General features: G+C 47.1%; 1 protein-coding gene across 1 annotated transcript in view; it reads left to right on the top strand.

Moving 5' to 3' along the window:
• Window positions 1-22947, top strand: part of ERBB3 (erb-b2 receptor tyrosine kinase 3) — a 105281-nt gene extending 82334 nt beyond the window's left edge. The window contains exons 12-28 of the mRNA XM_015408694.1: window positions 290-489; window positions 1945-2077; window positions 2174-2264; window positions 3823-3977; window positions 5226-5279; window positions 10684-10825; window positions 11671-11790; window positions 12345-12443; window positions 12812-12997; window positions 14166-14321; window positions 15897-15972; window positions 16184-16330; window positions 17029-17126; window positions 18237-18386; window positions 19061-19132; window positions 20006-20273; window positions 21283-22947. Coding sequence (XP_015264180.1) covers window positions 290-489; window positions 1945-2077; window positions 2174-2264; window positions 3823-3977; window positions 5226-5279; window positions 10684-10825; window positions 11671-11790; window positions 12345-12443; window positions 12812-12997; window positions 14166-14321; window positions 15897-15972; window positions 16184-16330; window positions 17029-17126; window positions 18237-18386; window positions 19061-19132; window positions 20006-20273; window positions 21283-21824 — 2689 coding nt within the window. The 3' untranslated portion in view covers window positions 21825-22947. The remainder of the gene's footprint in view (window positions 1-289; window positions 490-1944; window positions 2078-2173; window positions 2265-3822; window positions 3978-5225; window positions 5280-10683; window positions 10826-11670; window positions 11791-12344; window positions 12444-12811; window positions 12998-14165; window positions 14322-15896; window positions 15973-16183; window positions 16331-17028; window positions 17127-18236; window positions 18387-19060; window positions 19133-20005; window positions 20274-21282) is intronic.
• The last annotated feature ends 236 nt before the right edge of the window (window positions 22948-23183 follow it).

Genomic DNA, 23183 nt, shown 5'->3' with positions numbered 1-23183 from the left:
GCATTAATTTTTCCCCTATATATTGTGCATGGATTGGACTTCAGGATCAGATCCTGGCCTTGGTCTGACAGCTGCCCATTTTGCTTGTAGAGGAAGTTTGTTCTGCTAAATGCTGGCAAAGTACAGGAAAAAAATCTGACAGCTGCCCATTTTGCTTGTAGAGGCAGAGAGGTTCGTTCTGCTAAATGCTTGCAAAGTACAGGGAAAAAAATATTTGTTGCTTCCCAGCCAGACAGCGTAGCCCCACTTCTCTTTCCCGAGGCCTGACTTTAGCGTCTGTTTTTCCTAGCCGTGGTTTCTCAATGCTGATCATGAAGAACATGAATGTGACCTCGCTGGGCTTTCGCTCACTTCGACAGATCAGCGACGGCAAGGTCTACATCACTGAGAACCAGCAGCTTTGCTATTACCACACCATCAACTGGAACGTGCTCTCACGCCGGCGCTCAGACCTTGACATCAGGCTTAACAAGCCTCCCGACAAATGCAGTGAGTGTGGGGCCAGTAGGGAAGGGATGAACAGTCTCGGGGGCTGGGAAACTGCAAGTGGGTGCCTGCTGGTTCTAGGCTACCTTCACATGAACAAAGGTGAACGGCCTTAGGGCTTCCATAGAGGCCTTTTGGGAGCATGGTTAATTCCTGCATTGGTCATGCAAAGACACTGCAGGAGTGAATTTCCCCCTTTTCCCCACAGGAAGACTCATGCTTGGCTATTCCAAAGTTCTTTTATCTGCCTAGAGAAGGAATATCGCTCTCTCTGTGATGAACAGAATCCCTATGGGAAGGGGCCAAGCGGACCCTGACCGAATAACATTCACACACACGCTGTTCAGAAGTGGGATACATGTTCCTTCTGTCTCTGATGTTGAACTCCTGTCACAGCTCCACCCTGCATGCACTCAAACGCACAAACACAAATACATTATGTGCTATAGGAGTCATTTCCCATGGTGCAATAGAGAGTGGTGTATGAATATTCCAAACTTGTGGGCCAGGCCAATCACAAGGGTCTTTCCCTTTCATTCGGCGTCCTTCCCATGTCCACGAGCCCCAACAAAGTATTGCTTGAAATCCTTTTGCTTGTAGACAATTCGTTTGTGGCCCAAGTTGAGGAAAGCTGTTCAGTGACCATAGAATGCAAATTCTCCTTTGCAGTCAGTTGCCTTGGCCCAAGTTGCCTGCTGTGACATCAGAGCAATGAAGCAAATGGAAGCCAAAGGGGATGTCACGCCTTTGCCTGTCTTGCCCCAGTGACATCAGAGCAGATGTTTCACCTGCTGCAGTATGATGCATGCAGACTGTGGATTATGTGTATGCCACTTGTTAGTATTTATAACCATGAAGCTATATGACAAATACGATAGCAGGCTGGTGATTCTAGGAAACTGGACCCCTGATGCTCCCATGGGATTGGAGATATAAAAACCCTTAAGATAGGAACTTACCATTTTTGTGGCTTGGCCACAGATAGGTCAAGGGGATGAGAACTGGGCTTTGGGGCCTCTAAGAAGCAAAGTCTCCAATATAAGATTGGATCCCAGTTGGGCCCTATCTCTCTCTCTCTTTTTTTGTAAACAGTTTTATTGATTTCAGAAATAGGAAGTACAAACAAACAGTAACAAAGAGAGAAAACAACATAAAACAAAAAATAACATATAACAACAAACATACATTAGAGCTTATACTCGATTCTCTGGTTTAGTTTCACATAATATCCTTGAATCTTATATTTATGCACCTAAGTTGATTTGCATATTTTCTTTCTGAGCGTTGTTATGCCAGTCTTCCAAAATAAGATACTTCTCTATCCATGTATATATTCTCAGCCAGTTATTCTTAAAAGTTTCTTCTTTTTTATCTTATAGTTGTAAATTCAAATTGTCCATTTCTGCTGCTTCTAAAAGTTTATAAATCATTTGGGCCCTATCTCTCTTTTTCTACTAGTACGAGAAGGGAAAGTCTGTGATCCTCTTTGCTCTGACAATGGCTGTTGGGGACCTGGCCCAGACCAATGTGTCTCTTGCCGCAACTACAGCCGTGAAGGAACCTGCGTGGACTCCTGCAGTTTCTATGAAGGGTAATGATGACCTGTTACAGACACCCACTTCTTCTCCCTCCAATTCCTTCCTGGCCCCCAGGTTTTCATGCCTCCTGTCTTCTGTGCTGCATTTAGGGAGGTTCGAGAATTTTTGCAAGATGGCGCGTGCTTCCCTTGCCACTCGCAGTGCCAGAAGATTGACGGTGACCTAACCTGTGGTGGATCGGTATGGCAATGCCCTGGAGCTTGGGGTGGGGTGGGGTTTGGCAATCCTTTTTCCCCCCTGTATTTGTGTAAAAATATTTTGACTTCTGCATAAACCCCTGGTAATAAACATCCAAAACAATGTCAAACAACAGTTATTTAGCTTATCATTTTTCCTGAGTGTCGGACAAGGCCTGGAGAAGCCTAAATTCAGATCCCTAGATTGGTCATCTAGGGACAAACCCCTAGGAGACACAGGACAGACCACTGATGCTCTCAGCCTCCCCCGCCTTACAGGGTTGTTGTGAGGGAAAAGAGGAGAGGAGAGGAACACATACGTCTCTCTCTGAGTTCCTACCAGGGAGGGCAGGGTAAAAATGTTGTGATCAGGGGAAATCAGTACTGATCAGGGTTGAGTGGGATTGTGTTCTAGGATGCTGAATTGAGAGGAGGTTATCGACAGTAAAACAATACATTGAAACCCACCCAAGATGGCATATCATGATCCTCCTTTGCCGGCCACACTGCTGTCCCTGCACAGCAGGGCAGGGGAGGGCACGTGGGGGCCGTAGAAGAGAAGAGAGTGGGTGCCAGTCTTAACCTCCCGTATCTGCCCTCCACTAAAAGCCTGGTGGAACATCTCTGCCTTACGGGCCCTGCGGAATTGCATCAGATCCCACAGGGCCCTGATGTTATTCGGCAGAGAGTTCCACCCGGTCGGGGACAGGACCGAAAAGGCCCTGGCCCTAGTCGAGGACAGCCGGACCTTCCTTAAATCGATTTCCTCTGGGAGGTTATTCCCTAGCTCTGGGGCCATAGCGGTAGAGGCCCTGCTCCTTGTGTTTAATATCCAGTCTTGCCTCAGTAGCAATGGTCCATGGAGCAGAGCCTGTGTTGCAGACCCAAGGTCACATCAGCAGCTGCATGTGGAGGAGCGGGGAACCAAACCCAGTTCTCCCAGATTAGAGTCCGTGCTCTTAGCCACTACACCAAACTGGCTCTCAGTGCCAAGCCCTGGCCCTCCTCTGTGAAACTTTCCCTTGCCAGCCACTGAAAGAGCAAGATAGCAGTGGCCGTCCGGCTTGTCTCTCATCCCTTGACCTTCAAGTGAACAACTTAATGAAAGCCGTTTAAAAAAAATCAAATTACACATTTTAACTTGGATTTCTTGCTATCCTTCTCCCTGGTGCTGGTGTAGCTTCTGGAGAGAAGGTGCTGCCCTTGGGTACTGCTAAAAATCCACCTCCTGTGCTGCTGACCCCTGAGTTTTCACCACCTCTGCCAGAGTCCAGCAGCGTTCTAGGTGGTGGCTTTGTAGAGAGAGCACCGGGAATGTAAAGCTGCCCTTTTGAAAACCTGTTTTATGGACAGTTTCGTAGACTTAAGAAGCAACAAAAAGGACACAGAAGCCAGTGTGGGCACTGCTAAGTCCTGCCACATTTCAAGGGGAGGTGGCATCGTCCCAGGAGCTCATGGAATCCCAGGCATTCCCCCTCCCCCCGTGTCTTTCTTCCCCAGTATCCATGTTGTGTGCAGTGCCATGAACTCCCCAGTGAGCCGCCTCATGTTTCTCTCCTCAGGGTGCTGATGCCTGTGTACAGTGTGCTAACTACAAGGACGGACCACACTGCGTGGAGAGCTGCCCTGATGGCATCCTAGGGGAGAAGGGGCTTATCTTCAAGTACCCAGATGCCAACAGGGAGTGCTGGCCGTGCCATGAGAACTGCACGCAAGGGTAAGGTTCAAAATCAGGGCGTTAGCAATAGTATCCATTTCAATGTTTTTTAAGTGCTTTCTCCCAAACAGTTGCCACTCCATTATTATTCATATTAAAATAATTCAGGGCTCTTTTTGTAGAAAAAGCCCAGCAGGAACTCATTAGCATAATAGGCCACACCCAAAAGCAGGAACTCATTAGCCTATTGGGCCACACCCCTGACAGCACAGCTCATTAGCACATTAGGCCGCACCCACATGTTACCAGAAGTGTGGTTATCCAGCCATACCCACCTTTTGCTTGTTATTCTATTTACCTTGTTTGTTGTCAAAACCCAGGGCCTTTTTTTGTAGCAGGAACTCCTTTGCATGTTAGGCCACACACCCCTAAAGTAGCCAATCCTAATGAGTTTCTGCTGTCGGGTGGTGCCTGTTATGCTAATGAGTTCCTGCTGGGCGTGGCCAACTTGGGAGCCAGCCGGAACTCCGTTTCTGTGTGTTCCTGCCCAAAAATAGCCCTGAATAAAATAGAGACAAAAGTCCATTCTCCCCCCAAATGTACACACAAGGGAAGGGGAATGGAGGAGGGAGAGCAGTTTGACAGTGTCAGGAGATAGAATTTCCAGGTTAGAATTTATTGCTGGTTGGGGCCACAATGACCATCCACGGCTGATGTTCTTGCTTAGGCAGAAGTGGGTGCATCAAAAGCATAATGATGGGATTTTTAAGCAGCGGCTGGAGTATGAGCGCAGATAGTACCTGGTCCAGATTCTTTGATCAGGACTGAAATCAGGACTATCCAAATATGAAGAGGGTTTTTTTTTTGCACTTTGGGGGGTGACAGGCAAGGGGGACTGATGAAATCTAGCTTTGGAGATGAAATAGGATGCCTTCTAGAACTGAGGGAGCAGAATCCTTCAGCACTGAATGTAAGCCCACCTACCCAAATTCACAAATGGTTTCCAGTTGGGAATCTATTTTATAGTTTTCAGTCTATCCGAAGGCGTTGGAAACTAGTACTTGTGGCTTTTACTTCTCTCCTTCCTGCAAGATTCCCTAGGAGATAACTTGCAGTGCCATCCTAAACAGACTTACACCCTTCTAAGTCCTGCCATTCTTAACAGACCTATTCCCTTCTCAGTCCTGAGCTTAGGAAGGTCTAACTGTTTAGGATGGCGCTGTTGGATTCCTATCTCTCATGACCTCTGGAAGTCATGCAAGACTTTCTCAGTCTCCCAAGATAATTGTTTCATTCTCTTCCCTTTAGGTGTGGTGGTCCGCATCTTGACAATTGCTTCATGGAGCATCTGCCTGTTGCCAGGTACATGCCAAGATCCTTCTAGTGTGAGGAGCGTTGTAAGAATTCTTTATGAATAGAATGTCCTCCCTGGCCAGTTTGCTTGACCAGATTACAAATACCAGAAAGAGGCCTTGTCCCCAGAAGGATTGTAGAAAATGGGATGCAGTTGTATCCTTAAGTTGGGAGTACACCATTTATTTAAGAAAACTGAAATTGCTATGCATAGGGTTGCCAACTTCCAGGTGATTTAGAATAAATAAATGGAAGTACAGCAAAGAGGGTTGTGCATCTAACAACACAGTCAAAAACTGTAACACTGTACCCAAAAATACTTGACACTTGATTCAAAACATTCTTATATTAACAGTGTAGTACTCTAAATAACCAGATCCATTCCAAAGACACTAACATGAATAGTCCAATACAGTTCAACAAATTCCTAACCAAGCTCTACATATTTTTCTTGACGGTATACAGCGGTCTATATCTATTCCAACCGGCTTGAATAATAGAGGTTCTAAACTTACAGAAAACCAAACGTCCTGCTAAAAGCCTTCCAATGTTCCCTGATTCAACACAGCTGGATCTTAAAGGTGAATTAGTTCAAGAAGGGCCAACTGTGAATTTCAGTGAAATGAACATCACCTGAAGAATTTCTACCTTCAACAATTGCAACTCTTCTATTTACATGATTTGTCTTCTTTGTCCATGTTTGTCTACCATTAGACCAATCAAGTCTAGAATGCTGGGGCATATATGTAGAGCTGGTGATAGTTCTCCTTGGTATAGAGAGCTTTTGGGATCCCCCTGCTTGATATATGATGTGTATCTGTTAAGTGATACGTTTTCTTCATTATAACTCCATCACTGGAGGTGGCCTGACGAAGTCCTGAAATGGATAGGAACCTGGGTGGTCCGTCGCCACACCTCTTAGCAACTGTGTTTTGTGGCCATCTATCAACTGTTACTCCTCTTAGTTCTCTGGACATTTATTAACTCTTAGGAATTTGTTGAACTGTATTGGACTATTCACATTAGTGTCTTTGGAATGGATCTGAATGGTTATTTAGAGTACTACACTGTTAATATATGAATGTTTTGAATCAAGTGTCAAGTATTTTTGGGTACAGTGTTACAGTTTTTGACTGTGTTGTTGTAGGCACAACTTACAGGTGGTGATTGGAGATCTCCTGGAATTACAGCTGTTCTCCAGGCAACAGGGATCAGTCCACCTGGAGAAAACAGCCAGTTTGGAAGGTGGACTCTATGGCATTACACCCCATTGAAGTCCCTCCTCTCCCCAAACCCAGCTCTTCTCAGGCCCCACTCCCAAAATCTTCAGTTATTTCCCAACCTGGAACTGGCAACCTTAGTTATGCAGGTTTTTCAAGTCAGTAAAAAAACCTGCAAAACATGTTTACCAGACATGGAAGGGGAATGAGCATACACACTGTGAGCTGCTCATTTCCCTTTCAAGCTGCTTTCTCATTCAACATTCAAGCTTTCAGGCTTCCCTGCCTAAAACGCAGCTGAATTTGTCCACGTACCGCCTTGATAAATGCTGTTCGTCGTAAAAAGACAGAGAGAGCAAGAGAGAGAGGGCGTTCCTTTAAAAGTAGCCCTGCCCCAAAAGAATCTCCCAGGGCCAAAAGAGAGAGACTTATTCTCAGCCAATGGTGGAGTAGCTTGAACCTGTTTAATGACATACAAGATGCGTTGTTGTTTTTTGCAAGGAAGCCCAGAGTTAGTGCAGCAAGTTCTGAGATGTGGTGGAGCTTGCAGGGTTTCATTGCAGGCCAACAAGCAGCAGATTACTTTTTTGCAATCTGATTGGGGCCTTTAGCAATACCCTCCCTAGTCTTCTCAATGATAAGGCCCAGGAGATGTTTACGGAAACATGGCTCCCGTTTTTTGCATATTGGAATAGAAATAACCCAAAGGAGAGGATTAAAGAAAGTATTTTAAGATATATCTGAGTAACAGACTGGTAGAAAAATAAATAAATTGCCCTGATCTGGATAGCCCAGATCTCATCAGATCTCAGAAGCTAAGCAGGTTCAGCCTTGGCTAGTATTTGGATGGGAGACCTCCAAGGAATACCAGGGTCGTAACAAGGAGGCAGGCAATGGTGCAAACCACCTCCAAATGTCTCTTGGCTTGAAAACCCTATGGGGACACTGTAAGTCATCTGTGACTTGATGGCAAAAAAGAAAGAAAGAAAACAAATACAAATTGGAAAACAGTAGGCATAAATTTGAATCTGAGTACATTATTAGGTGCGGTTTGTGTAACAGACTGTAAGAGTATGGGTTCTTTTTTCTATTCTGTTTTAAAAATGGAACTGAATGCATGATAATTAATTGACAGAATGCTGCATCTATGTTACGTATTGTTCACCGATGTAAGGGAAATAAGTACAATAAAATGAAATAAATGGTAGTTACATGCTTTGCACATACGTAAGAATGGCTCAGATCAGAGTGTGAGCTGGTCTCTCCCTGATCCAGGTCTTGGTTCAGCCATGAGCTCACCAGCTGGCTTTAGGTAAAACCTCTCTTTCCTAGCCACAGAGCCACCCCCCACCCCCCCAGTGCAACTTGGGTATACTGATCATAGCCTACCTTACAGGGTGGCAATAAGGTGAGCTCGTATATGTTCAAAGCGTTCTGTATACATAAATGCTAACTCTTGGAAAAGCAAACTTTACACCAGCCGTAAACACTTGGTGTGATACGAAAAACTTTAATTGCAGACTGCAGATATTAAATCCTCGCAGAATTCATCATATGTAAATAGATAACTACCTAGGAAAAATGGATTCTCTTTTTATCCTTTGTTGACTGAGATAATCTGAAAGATTGTGAGCCAATCTAATGTAATAATATACATAATCTTTTCATCTTCATAAAGGTTAGGGGAAATGCTGAATTTTTAATGATATAAAGAATGCATGGTGTGCTAGCTAATTCTTACCACGTATGATTGACTTGTTGGAATTATCCTGTCTGAAGGATATAATGATCTTTTGTCAACTTCTGCATTCAAGAATGTTATGAAAAATATAGAGTTAAAATGTTAACTGCTGTTACTATCATTGGCTTGGGCCAAAACCTCCTTTTCCCCTTGCAGTAGGCACTTCTGCCTGTGGAAGAGGGGGATGGGAGACTTGAAGGGTGACTTTTCACCAACTCCCCTTCATCCCCCATTGTACTGCTGGGGGGGGGTCCCACTGATCCATGGGGTTATGATTTGGAGAAGGCATAGAAGACTGCAGTGGGGAGCTGGGAGAAGCTGCCTCTAGCATCTAGTGGATTATTTGCACAGCTTCCAATGCACCACAGACTGTCCAGTTATAGGGGGATCGTAGTCTGTTGCAGAATTCTTCCGAGGATTACAGTCCTTTCTCTCCCCTCATTAAGAGCTACATCAGATAAATGGAGGGATTTAATCAAAGCAGTGGTATTCTTGCTCCTCTCCTCTGCCTCCCTTGGAGTCCCCAGCCAAGGGGCACCCGTTTCTAGTTGCTTTTCCAAGCCTTAACTGTGCTCGGGGCTTGAACCCTCTCCAGGCTTTTTTCTAATTTAGATACTGGAGCTTTAAGGGTACTGGCGGCCAAAGTCCCTGCAGGCCAAAGCAGGAAAACTGGCTAAGCTCACAGCCTTCCTACACTTTCCCCCCTGCGCGCGCACGCGCGCACACACACACACACACTACAAGCTTGTTGCATCTTGTTGCATTTTTTACTGCCTTACCACTTAAAACCAGTCCCTCATGTAAACAAAAGGTTGTATACTTTTTTTCCAGCATATCACCGAGACTCAGGCTTGAGAGAGAAAATAACTTAACTCTGTAGATCAGGGTCATGCTCCTGGCACCTCCAGCCCTCCCAGTAGATCTGACTGGGGCTACCCCTCTGATTCTGCCCGGCTTTCATTTTGATGCCATTCAGAAAATCTCCCTCCCTCCCGCCCACTCTCTCTCCCACCAATGCCAGTTTGCCTCGAGGTCCTCGTGGGGGCGGCATGAAAGGAGGGGCAGGGCCATTGCAGGCCCTTGCCTGTCGCCGGAGGGAGTGGATCATTGCACTTTGATCTCCTTCACCGCCCTTGTTCTCTCCCTTACAAGGTGCAGGAAGTTCCCACCAACATGTAGAAAGTTCATCATTTCCCACCCCTCTCTTCCCTAGTGCTGTTAGTGCAAACAAGGCCGGGCCGATCTGTGATGTGCATGGCAGGCAGAAGCAGAAGTGTTCAGGGGGGGGGGTCATGCTGGGCTTTCGGCATTTGCTTGGGAAGTCGATCCCACAGTTATGGGGGCTCCCCTGTTTGGCCAAGAGGCCTATTTAGCTTGGCTGGCATTCCCATGGGTGGGACAGGCAGGAGAGGAGCAGATTATTTAGGACTATAAAAGGATTGGCCTCGAATGGTTGAGTCATAGTTTTAGTATACTGGTTTATTTCTGGGCCTGTGGTTTCTTTATCGCAACTACGCTTGCCAACAGGCCTGGAGGGGGGAAAAGGGCCCCGTCCCTTTAATAGAGGCTTAATATGTAGAAATGAAGCTTTTCATGGCAGGCAGGTAAAGAACATCACTTGGTAAATAGCATCCCTTTTAAGACTCCGTTAAAGGGACAGGTCACTTTTCTCCAGGCTTGCCAGCAGCCTTTCCTGGAGCCTCCAAAGATGAGTCAGGGCAATAGTGCCCTTGGAGGAGAGCCAGCTCTATAGTGAGCGCACTAATAGGGGGGCTCTGCCCTGCGATGAGTGAGCAAAACCTTTGCAAGCCCTTTCGGGGGGATGTTAAGAAAGAGCTGAAGGGGATTCGCTCTCTCAACCCCTGCCAAACATGATGCTCCACTGATGATGACCCTGGGGCTGAATACACAGTGCTAAAACAACGGAACATTTTTTGAAAAAGAATAGTGATTCTGCACCAAGAAAATGCCATCTGTATTTTCATTACCGCGATACTTCCAATACCGCTCTGCCTCCCTTGTACGTGTATACTAGTGATGAAAATACTTTTGCAATATGCAGAATGTTTAACAATGTACATAGCTATTTGATGACATTGCTTCCATAAACCAAGTAGGCCAGTGTGGTTATCTATGCAAAATAAGCACCTTTTCCTGTTTATTCCTGTCTCTTCTGATCATGGGAGGTGCCACAGAGCTAGGCAGGGCATTGAGGGTCTGGCCTGTGAAGGTCTTGTTCAGTCCAGTTTCCCTTTCCCCAGCTTCTGAGAGTTCCCCTTCCAATTCAAGCCAGTGTTTTCACCCGTAAGGGCCAGAAACGTCCTGTTTAAAAATGTAAACCTGGGATCCTCAATATGCTGAATTCTGTGCTGCCATTAGTGCTTTTGCTGTCCTTGAGTAAACCTGTGGTCTTCATGCAGCCCTAGCTAACTACTTGCTATTTGCATCCCAGGAAAGCCCCGACGGTGATTGCGGTGATGGCTGTGTGCTGCCTCTTCATCTGCTGCTCCTGTGGTTTGCTCACTTTCCTCTACTGCCGGGGCAAGAAGATTCAGAAGAAGCGAGCCATGCGCCGATACTTGGAGAGAGGAGAGGTGAGGCTTTGCAAGTCTTGTATGTTTTGGCCGTTACAAAGTGGGCTGTTCGGGCCATTAGTTTGGTCCCATTAGGCTTTTACCAAGTGTCATTTGCATCTGTTATCCAAGACTCTAATCAGATGTCTCAGGAATGAGGAGAGATTCTGGCCCAGTGGGAGAAGATCTGCTTGGCATGCAGAAGGTGCTGGGTTCAATCCCTGGCATCTCCAATTAAAAGGACGAGGCAGCAGATGATGTGAAAGGCCCCTGCCTGAAACCCTGGAGAGTTGCCGCCAGTCGGAGTAGATAACACTGACCTTGATGGACCAGTGGCCTGATTCAGTGTAAGGCGGCTTCAAGTGTTCATGTGAACCAGTGATAGCACCAGTGCAAGGTCCAGGGAATCTCTGAATATGAACAGGTGGAATGTCCGAAGTGGAGTGTGATTGGCTATTTTTGGTTGTTGTTTTTACAAAAATGAAGAGCATAGGCTAAGGTGGTGGTGAAATACTTTGAAGCGACAACACATTATAAAAAATGAAGAGACAGTTACCAGGAGCTGGTCCTTAGTATCTTTGGGAGTTCACATGGTGCCTGTTCAAAGGAGCTTTATAGAACTAGAAAAGTATCTTCTGTAAGAAATTCTTAACTATGGTGAGGGTAGGTTGATGGACTTTGACACCATGCTGGTCTCTTAGTAGCCATTGGGCATAACTGCAAACATACCCAGAACACAAACATGAGGGGGGAAATCAAGAATATTACAAAGGCATTGAGGAGCTGGTCGGATGTAAAGCTCCTGTCAAATAGGGATTCTTAGGAGGTGGATGTTAGATCAGTCTCTCTCCAATTTGTTCCTGTAGAGTCTGGAGCCCCTGGATCCCAGTGAAAAAGCCAATAAAGTCCTAGCCCGAATCTTCAAGGAGACGGAGTTGAAGAAACTGAAAGTTCTGGGATCAGGAGTGTTTGGAACTGTGCACAAAGTAAGTCTGAGTCTGATCATTCATGCAAGTTGCACTATGTTTCAGAGGTAGCATTCAGGCACTGCTGTGTCCTGTGCAGATTTAGCAACTGATCCATGCCATTGTGGTGGCCCATAAGCCTCTGGGGTACCCTACATATTGTGCAGGTAGGAGTGCTGGATCGGTTGGAAACATGGCTTGGCCTTTCCAGGCCAGCACTGCTCCTTGAGTGAAGTTACACAAAGAACAGTGCTGGGCAAATGTGGACCTCTAGTTGACCATCACTGCTCGATAGTTAAGAGTTCGACAAATGTGAATCTTTTCCTTCTTCCTTCATCTTTTTCTGGGGAGGGAGAGCCACTGCCTCCTCCAGCGGCAAGGACAAGCTGATAAGAGAGATTGTCCTCACACAGGGATTTCCTCATTGTAGGTGCAAAATAGTTTCACTAGCATTTGTTCCTGTTGGAGACGTGAAAGAGTATCATTCCCAGTGTTTCCTCAGCAGTTTAGGATTTATTAATGGCTCATTGTGGCAAGAATATGGTTCATCTCCTTCTGGCTTTCTGTTCCATCAGGGTGTCTGGATCCCAGATGGAGATTCCATCAAGATTCCCGTCAGCATCAAAGTTATCCAGGATCCAAGCGGGCGGCAGACATTCCATGCGGTCACCGAGGTGAGTGCCCTTTCCAAACCCTGTGCCCCCCCCGCCCACTTTCCTTCTCAGAGGAAGCAGCAGTCCCTCTAGTTTTGTATCATGGCCATCTATTGTCCCAGGACCGAGCAATGACCCATTCATTTTGAAATACAGCTTCCTTGTCTTGATCTCTTTACCTTATCCCTGTTACCATAGTGGTCTTGCCTCTTTATCCTTAACGTGAGCTCTCCCTGCTGGCTCTGCCCAGGCTCAGCACCCCGTGGTACTTTTCTCAGAGTTCTGCCAGTACCTTCTCTTTTGGGTGTAACTCAGGGTTCATGGAGACTTTGGGCCTAACAATTTATTTATTTTTCTTTTTTTGCTTCCAATGTTTTGAATATTTACAGCACATGTTGGCCATAGGCAGTCTGGATCATGCTTACATCATCCGGCTCCTGGGCATCTGTCCTGGGACCCAGCTCCAGCTGGTCACCCAGCTCCTACCCCTGGGCTCACTGCTAGAATACATCCGCAAAAACAAGGATGCTATCGGTCCCCAGCTAATGCTCAACTGGTGTGTACAGATTGCCAAGGTAAGAACGGGCTTTGCAGAAGAATATCAGAGGGGTAGGAATTGTCCTCTAAACATCTGAAACTGGAGATGTTCCACCCTAGATTGCTTTTCGGGCAAACGAAAGCTTTCTGTCCAGCACTCTTATGCTCTGTGAATCAAAGGTGCAACTGAATTATCTCAGTATTAAGACTAACACAGCCATGCTTCAACGCTTTCCCCTTTTCCTCTGACTTAACGTTTCTAATGTATTCAGGAAGCATTGCGAAGGCAAACATCTGTTTGTTTTTGGGACTCAGAATAAGGCACTACCCCCACCCCCTTCCAAGAGAGAACTTTTGCATCCATGCACTGCACTTGTAGGGAGGACTTACTATTTCCAGGCCTTGCGTCAGGGTGGTGTGATGGTCTGGGCAGAAATGAGGCAGTATTTGGAAGCTCTGTGGTTCCTCAGGGTAGTCCAGAGGAAGTTGAGGGCCTTTGATTGGCAAGTCAGCGGCTGGAACCTTCAGCCAAGTTGAGTGTTTAGGGCAAGCCAATAGAGCAATATACATGATTATAATTACAACAATTTAGATCAACTTATTTAGTTACATCGCCAAGAGTCTAACATGACTGAATGGCTAACAACAACAATAGCAACAACATTTAGTTATATACTAATATATCATTGTCACTTGTTCTAGGAAACCATTTTCTTCTTTTGGCATGGCGTCGCCTTGCTCACACACATTTGAGCTTGGCTGATAGAAAAGTCAGTGCCAATGAGCACTTAACATCTTATAAAGGAGGAATGTGGAGAGTTTACTCTATTGTGAAAAGGATCAGTATGCAAAGTATTCCATGAAGGTGTAAAGTCTGAAAACGCTGGTCTAGCACTGGGGCTGCCCACATTCCTAACATACAGACTCATTATTGAGCTGAAAAACACTAAGCACATCGAACTACTTTTATCTGCTTTGCTGTCTTCCAACGTGTTCTTGCTGTACTACTGGTGTTGGATTGTTTTCAGGAATGCGGGAAAATGCTTGATTCTCATTATGGGGGGAGAAGCATCCATGTGTGGGCTGGATCTTGGAAGGCCGCTCTTATGCGTTTGTAGATAAGGTGCTTCTAAAGGAGATAAAACACAGTAGGTGGCTCCAGCTTTGAATCCTAGTTCACCTGAGCTCCTTCTCTCCAATGTTCAGGGCATGTACTACCTGGAAGAGCACCGCATGGTCCATCGCAACCTGGCTGCCCGCAATGTTTTAGTAAAATCCCCCAGCCAGGTACAGGTGGCAGATTTTGGCATCGCTGACCTGCTCTATCCAGATGACAAGAAATACTTCTACAATGAAATTAAGGTTAGTATCTTCAGGGTTGAAACAGTCCAAGTGGATGGTGCATGCAGTTCATCTGGTATGTCTCCTGGAAAGCATTACATTCAAGTGACCAAAATCTGTTGGAAGTCCCTGGCCCAAAATTGTGTCTGGCTTTCCTCAACCACAGCCAGGGCTTTTTTCAGCCCCGTCTCCAAATTGATGGAACTCTCTGCCAGTTAACATCAGGGCCCCGTGGGATTTGCTATTATTCCACAGGGTCTACGAGGCAGAGATGTTCCATCAAGCATATGGTCGAGGACAGCAACGGTTTTTAACAACAGTTTTTAACAGCAACAGCTTCTTAACTGTTTGGTGTAGTGGTTAAGTGCGCGGACTCTAATCTGGGAGAACCGGGTTTGATTCCCCACTCCTCCACTTGCACATGCTGATGTGACCTTGGGTCAGTCACAAGCTCTGGCACAGCTGTCCTTGAAAAAGAGCAGTTTGTGTCAGAGTTCTCTCAGCCCCACCCACCTCACAGGGTGTCTGTTGTAGGGAGGGGAAGGGAAAGGAGTTTGTAAGCCGCTCTGAGACTCCAAGTGAAGGGCGGGGGTATAAATCTAATCTCTTCTCTTCTTCTTCTTAACAATTTAATAGCTCTTAAGAACAATCTGATTCACAATCTGCTTCCACCCCTCTTCCCCCATTGCTAATGTAAACTGGTGGGGGGGGGCAGAATTGTATGATGGTGCCATACTGTTATTGGGCTTTAGGATTGTATTTTAAATTATTTAATAGATTTTGTGTGTGTTTTATATGACTTTGATGTGAACTACCCTGAGCCTACTCACAGGGAGGGCGGTATACAAACCTGATACAATAAATAATAGTAAATGTATAAATCTCCTCTGACTTCTCCTGGGGTGTGTGTGTGTGTGTGTCACTTCCTCATGCCTGAATGTCAAGACTCTGATGCGTTCAACACAGGCAGTCACTATAGAACATGAAGAAGGGCACTATACTTCATGTGGACAAGGGATCAACCTGAGAAAGGAAGGGATGCTTGAGAGGTGGTTCTGGAAGAAAAGCACTTGACAGTTTTAGAAGGGTGAAGAATTGGGATCAAGCCTGGACCGCCTATAATTCGTGGGGAATAAACCTCCTTGTACAAACTTTGATGTGGAAGGAAGGTAGCACGGTACAGCCATAGTATAGATCTCATTAGATCTTGGAAGCAAAGCATGGTCAGTACTTGAATGGGAGATCACCAAGAAAGACCCTGCAGAGAAGGCAATGGAAAACTCCACCTGCTTTTCACTTGCCTTGACAGCCCCTTGTTAAAATCACTATGAGTCGGTTGTGGCTTGATGGCACATCCGTGCGTAGAAGCTTTGATGGACTCTCCCTTAAGTGGCAAAGTGAGAGCAGACTTCACTCTATATGACCTTTGCTTCCCAAAACCCATTAGAAGCAAAACTTGAACACAAGGATCCCAGGGGAGATGAATCAGGTTCAGAACTGTTCTCCATTTTAGACAGCGAAACAGGCCTCGTAGATTCCTCTCCCAACTCTTTGCGTGTGTGTGTGTGTGTTTACGTGTACTGACGTGTTTTTCAGACTCCAATAAAGTGGATGGCTTTGGAGAGCATACATTTTGGAAAATATACGCATCAAAGCGACGTGTGGAGTTACGGTAGGTATCTCAGCCGAGTTGACTCTTTCTAAAGTCAGGGCTGGTTCACTGCCCTGCTTCGGGTACCAAGGTCTCTGCACAACTCTTGCCTCTTTTATTCTGGGGGGAAGGCATGCATATCCACACTCTGTTTCTTCATCCTCTCTCAAACCACCTGTGCCAAGATTTACCTGTTCCATTCACTCCATGGTTTGTCATCCGTCCACTGCAGGGGTGACATTGTGGGAGATGATGACCTTTGGAAGTGAACCCTATGCAGGCATCCGTCTTTCAGAAGTGCCTGATCTTCTGGAGAAAGGGGAGCGCCTCTCACAGCCCCAAATCTGCACCATTGATGTCTACATGGTAATGGTAAAATGTAAGTGAACTGAGTCACTTTCCCAATCCTGGGCAGAGATTTAACTAGCCTGTCCCTCAAGCGACTCTATTGGCATTGAAGTAATGAATACATGGACCTGCCATATACTGAATCAGACCATTGGTCCATCAGAGTCAGTACTGTATCCTCAGACTTTTCCATGAAGAAAAATTCAGATGGGTAGCCGTGTTGGTCTGAAGTTGTAGAACAAAGTTTGAGTCCAGTGGCACCTTTAAGACCAACAAAGTTTTATTCAAAGTGTAAGCTTTCATGTGCAATAAACACTTCTTCAGACAAGAAGTGTGCTTTGCACACGAAGGCTTATGCTTTGAATAAAACTTTATTCGTCTTAAAGGTGCCACTGGACTCAAACTTTGTATCCTCAAACTGTTAGCAGTTCTCTAGGGTCTTGAGTAGAGGTCTTTCACATCACCTACTACCTTGTCCCTTTAAATGTAGATGCCAGGGATTGAACCTGGGATCTTCTGCATGTCAAGCAGATGCTGTACCACTGAGCAACAACCTCTCCCCATTGCACAATGAGCAAGTGTTTCCAAAGAGCATTAATGGGCAGACCAGTGAAGTCTTTCTGAACTGGACAAAACAGAATCCACAAGCTGATGGTGTTGCCCTGGGCCACAGACGGTGTTCTGGTTGGTGTCTGCCTGCTAAGAGTTTATCCTATTCTCATCCTGCAGGCTGGATGATTGATGAGAACATTCGTCCCACCTTCAAAGAGCTAGCCAATGAGTTCACACGCATGGCCCGCGATCCTCCTCGCTACCTGGTGATTAAGGTGAGTACTGGCTGGACCCAGCTCTTCCGTAGTCTATCGATGAAGTCTGTAGACCCTGCAGATGCTAAGTGATTAGTAGTGCGGCCATTGATGATGCTAATGCCATCAACCATAGCCCGAATGCTATGTGTCATTCCTGTTTGGCCAGTCACTTGTAAATCCTGTTCATAGTTTAAAAAAAAAGAAAAAAGATTAGATTCAATTTCAGTTCTATTTCAGAAAGTTGGACATGTTCTTAAATAGAAGTGTTGTTATTATGGACATTTTCCTCACCCTTTGTGGTGTACATCAGTTTCATTTCCTACATTTTAGCTTCACAACAACCCTGTGAGGTAGGTTGGGCTGAGAGCACAGTTAGCCCAAGGCCACAGCATAGTCTGAGACAGGGTTCAGCCCTAAAACAATTCTTAGATGAGTCCAGCCTGCCTTCTAGTTTTTACTAGTTGCCCTGCTTTCCCTTGTTTTGCTCCCAACTGCCTGAGACTCTTGTCAGATGGGATTATTTTTCTGCGTATGTACAGGCTGGTTGAAAGGGACACCCCTGAGCACAGGGCTTTTCTCTCACCATTGCCAGACTTCAAATATGTAGGATTGCATGGTTAGGCTTCCAGAAAGACCTGAGGCCTGGTATCTCTCTTCTTTGAAAACCAGGTGCAACCCAAAGGACTGACTCGTTTTGAAATTACAGTTTTTACTCTCTTTTTTTTGGGGGGGGGTATTTTTTAAATGTGTGTGTGCATGTAGACACCTGGAAGTCATGGCAACCTCTGGTGAGTGACTCCTACTGGGGGCCTGGAGGATATTCAGAGAGGTGGCTGGATAAAGCCTGCCCCCACCTCCCGACTGCTGGTATTCCAAGGAGGTCTCCCATCCAAGTACTTGCCAGAGTCGACCCTGCTTAGCTTCCGAGATCTGACAAGATTGGGATTGCCCGCTCGCGAGGAGGGCGGGGTATAAATGCAATAAAATAAATAAATAAATAAATCCAGGTCAGGGCAGAGTTTTTGCTCTTGTTAAGACACTCCCACTAGCACTTGATGGTGCTCAGCAATCGCTGCTGCAATAGTAAATATGGTCTTACTATAAGTTAATGCTCTTCCTTTCCCACAGAGAGAGAGTGGGACACTTACCCCTGTGGAGCCACCAACACTCAGTGAAAAGGAGTTGGATGAGATGGAAACGTTGGAAATGGAGACAGAGATGGAGGAGGAGGAACTTAACAACCTCTTCTCCTCCAGGCAGTGGATGGACGCCACACGGGTAAGGGACTCCTCCTCTCCCAACCTAATGGATTTGGGAGTCTTCCTGGTTCTGTTATTCCCTGTTCTTCTCAGTGGTCTTACCCTTTGAAGCTACAGGAGAAAAAGGAAGGGAAGTTTTGTCTGGCCCTGCAGAATGCTGGAGGGTTTAGGAGATGGGCTGTTTGACTGAGTCGGGGAGAGGGTGAAACCGCAGGACAGTGGCTGGCGGTCTGTGGATCCATCAGGATGAAGGAAGCTTCACTGCCGATGGGCATCATAGGCCAGGAGAAGTAGTTAAGGAATGCCAAGATGCTTGGGCAGGTGGGGAGGCGGCACCATTCTGTATTTGCCTACGGTGGGAGTCCCCACCCTTGTTGAACCTGCAGGCAGTTTGCAAAGTTTGAAAACAGGTAGCGGGTGCCGCCACCAAAAGGGGCGGTGGGTGACCAATCATAGCATGTTCGGAGGTTCCAAGCCAAGCATCAGCCTATAATGGAAATTCTGAGTGTTCTGAAGGACCCCATACTCCGATGAGATGGAGGAAAGCTAGGATTGGTTCTTTGCTTTGGGGAAAGAAGGAAGAGGGCACCAGGAAACACGGCACTTGGGCACTGTTTTGTGGGCTCTCTGGCCTAGAGCATCAAAATGGCCCTGCCTCTACTTACTGCTATGGATGTTTTTGTAATTCTTCAGAGCCCGACTCTCCTGAACCCCTCAGCTGGATACATACCCATGAACCAGAGCAGCCTCAGTGGAAGTCATCAGGTATTGAGTTACAGTTCTTATTTTTATGGAGATCGGGGCTAGTATGGAAAAGATGGCATGTGTATCTAGTTAGATCTGGTCCATGGGTTCGCGAAGAGTCGGACTCGACTGTGCGACTGAACAACAACGTGTCTAGTTAGAAGGGACTGAGGAGACCATCTGACCTTGGTTAGTCAAGAGTTTGGCACTGAGGGGAAGTGAAGATGGAGCTTCATCCATCTCTCCATCACATTTTTATCCCACATCTTCCAAGGAGCGCAGGGTGGCTTATTTGGTTTTCACCATCCTCTATTATATACTCATAAGAACATAAGAGAAGCCAATGTTGGATCAGGCCAATAGCCCATCTAGTCCAACACTCCGTCACACAGTGGCCAAAAATACCAGGTGCCATCAGGAGGTCCAGCAGTGGGGCCAGGACACTAGAAGCCCTCCCACTGTTGCCCCCCCCCCCAAGTACCAAGAATACAGAGCATCACTTGCCCCAGACTGAGAGTTCCTATCTATACCTTGTGGCTAATAGCCACTGATGGACCTCTGCTCCATATGTTTATCTAATTCCCTCTTGAAGCTGTCCATGCTTGTAGCTGCCACCACCTCCTGTGGCGTGAATTCCATGCTCTGTGAGGTAGGTTTTGCTCAGAATGTGTGACTCGAACACTGTTACCCAAGTAAGTAAGTTTTATGGCTGAGTGAGGATTTGAACGTGGATCTTTCTAGTCTTAGTCCAACATTCTCACGCATTGCACGTTCAGTCCTTGGAAGACCGTGGGGAGCCAGGGCTGGGGCAGACTTCTGCCCGAGATGCAGATTGAATCCGCAAGTCTTAACTGAACCTTGCCATCCACTAATCTTTGCCTCCTTGTGATCCAGAGTGCTGGACTGGGCTCCCGGCAGACTTTGCGCATAAGGCAGGAGTCCATGGGTCGCACGATTTCAGAGTCGTCAGAGGGACGGGGGACGGCCTCCGATTATGAGCTCACCGAGGATATGTCTTTGTCCGGGAGCCTGTGCCGGAGCCACCGGTCCCGGGGAGATAGTGCCTACCTCTCTCAGCGAGAGAGCCTGATGCTCCCAGTTGGAAGTGCTGACGGGGAAGAAGACGCCAATGGCTACGTCATGCCGGATCGAAACAGCAGAGGTAGGAGTTGTGCCACAGAAGTGTCTGCGGCGGAGTGAGGTGCATCTCACACTCCCTTTACTTGGGTGGGTTGCTCCAGTACCAGGTTGGAAAGAGCTGGGTAGAAAGGGATCTAGTCAGGGAAGCAAGGGTGGCAGCTTGGCTCTGTTTCTGGACCATCGCCTGTCCCGCTTACATGGTTTTTTTGATCTGTAGCTATAAGTGCTTTGAGCTGACAACTGGATCCAATCCCTTCTACAACTGAAAAGGGAATATGGGACCCAGTGGAAACTGTCCTGCATCCTGGCTCGATTATCAGGATGAAGACTAAAGCAGTGCCCGGCAGAGGCTGTTTGTAGAACTAAGAAAAAGAAACACAATGGTGCAGTGGGAATGGAATATTTCATAGTTATGAAGCCTCATTGTTTGTAGAACTTCACTGTTTGTAGGAGTAGCCCGGGGAGAACTCCAGCCAAAAGTTCTGAAGTCTCAGGTGGCTCCGAGGAACCTGGGTGAAACGATTTCAGTGCGGCATCCTGTAGTCAGTGGATGGCAGAGCTGAAATATGAATTTGGGGGAATCATATTTATAGTTCAGTCTCTTGGCCACTGAAGCTACACCAACTGTTTGGCTCTGTCCCTGTCCTAGTGTGCGTGTGGGGCACCTGGTCACCGGGAAGGGAGTGATACTCACCTGAGATCAGCACAATTATCAGAAGACTCTGAGGGCTGAACTAGGCAATATGTTTTTGGAAAAAGTGTTCCCAGGAGTCCCCAACTCACTTTCCTTGCAGCCACAGAACAGCTGTGGGAACACGGTTTTTAAAGCCTTGGGGGGGTGTGTGTGTGTCCATGTCTTCCTCCCTCTGCTGTTTTCCTGAGCCAAAGTGGCCCTGGTGTGAGAATTACATGCCCCATTTTGAAGCGGCACAAGCAGCTTCCCCCTCCGGGGGAACCTGGGCCAGACTCATTAAAAATAATGCATGGCGCGGTTTGGCCCTAAGACCCTCTTGTTCTCCTCTCCTCTCCAGAGCGTGCTGCTGGCGCTTCCGCCTCCCTGCTCCGGGGCTCACATCCTGTGCCGCAAGTGGATGAAGAGTACGAGTACATGAACCGGCGTGCTCCACAAGCCCCACAGCCCCGGCCAGCCTCTCTGGAGGAGCTTGGCTACGAGTACATGGACCTGGGCTCTGAGCTGAGCGCTTCGCTCGGCAGTGTGCCAAGCTCCCAGTTAACCACGCCCTGTCGGGATGAAGAGGACGAGGAAGAAGACTATGAGTACATGAACAAACAGCCCAAGCTCAGCAAGTCCCTGAGCAGTATCCGCAGCTCTCGGGAAGACTATACCGACATGGACTCTGGCATCACGCAGGGCTCCCCGGATGAGCAGGGTTACGAGGAAATGGATGCTGTCTTGCCCCCTGTCCAGTGTCCTGGCTGTCAGAGTCCCCCCTGCCCCAAAAATGGGTTCATGAAGCCCTTGCGCACATTGGAAGCCTCAGACTGTGCTTTTGACAACCCTGATTACTGGCACAGCCGATTGTTCAGCAAGGCTGATATCCAGAGGACTTAGTTGGGGGTGGTGGTTTTGTCTGTCCCTTTGCGGGGTAGAAGAAACAAACTCTTGAACTTTAGCCGCAAACACCCTAACTGTGGTTGTGGACTGAAAAGTGGAACTTCCGTGAAGCTCCGTAAGCCTCTCTGGTGCTGACCAAGATGGGCAGGCACGTCAGGAGCAGCCAACAACGGGCTCCTCCAGGGTTGCGTCTCAGCCCCTCTGCCTCGCACTGCATTTGACCCATCACACATCTGGTCTCTTCCGTTCAAATGCCCTGAACGTAGAGGGCAACACGGAAGCAAGTTGGAAGACGCTGTCTAGACTTCTGGGACATGGGGCCGGAAGTTTGTAGAAGACTTGCTGGCCATTTCCGTGGGCCAGAGGGCCTTACAGTCCGGTGGAGGGCACGGTTTCTCCAGGAAGCAGCTCTGTTTTAGGAAACAAGGTAGAGCCCCCTGTGCCGAGGCTGAACTGATCCTCCCCTGCCCTGCTCAGAAACCACATCAACAACCAGGGGGGATGTCTCTAGCAGCCCTTGTAAAGACAGCCCTCTGCCTTTCGATAGCAGTGGGGTCTTGAGCATGAGCCAAGCACACTGAGCCCTGCAGGTGACCGTGAGATTGAAAAGAAGCCTTCCTCTAGAGAGGCAGCGAGGTCCTTGTCCGCTGATGTCCCATTCTGACAACATCTGTAATGGGGGGAGGAGAGGACTTACAATTATCTGGGTGCATATGAAGGATAACGGTGCTTTCCTCACCACCACCAGGAAGCCTGACCACCTCATTTAGGGAGATATAACGTGTTGCTCTGGGATAAGGCCATGTGGGTTTTGAATCCTACCTCCCAGTATGGCATTTGGTTTAAAAAACAAAACAACAGATACTAGAAACTCCAACTCTTATCGCTGAGTTTTCTTTTGTTTTGGTGTGCCTTTAGCCATCCCCGTGCCTTATAGTTTCCATATCTGGATGGAGACCCTTGAGAAGGAGGACGTGGCCAAGAACAAAAAGCCAGGAGGTGCTGCAGACTTGAACAAGCTAGATTTCTATCCCCCTGCATCTAGTGCTTATTACAACTTGCAGTGCCAGTCTGAGCAGAGTTAACACCTTCTGAAGTTAAGGGGCTTGGAGGGGCCGTGGCTCAGCAGTAGAGCATCTGCTTGGCATGCAGAAGGTCCCGGGTTCAGTCCCCGGCATCTCCAGTTGAAAAGACCAGGCAGTATTATTATGTGAAAGAACTCCTCCTGAGACCCTGGAGAGCTGCTGCCAGTCTGAGTAGAAAATACCCTGATGGATGAGGTGGTCTGATTCACTACAGGGCAGTTTCATGCGATTGCACTGCTAAAGGTTAAGATCCAGCAGTAATCTCAAGCAT

Source organism: Gekko japonicus, unplaced genomic scaffold (genome assembly GCF_001447785.1).
Source record: "Gekko japonicus isolate JY-2015 unplaced genomic scaffold, Gekko_japonicus_V1.1 scaffold2118, whole genome shotgun sequence".
NCBI classification, from domain to species: Eukaryota; Metazoa; Chordata; class Lepidosauria; order Squamata; family Gekkonidae; genus Gekko; species Gekko japonicus.
This window is presented reverse-complemented; position numbering and strand designations above follow the sequence as displayed.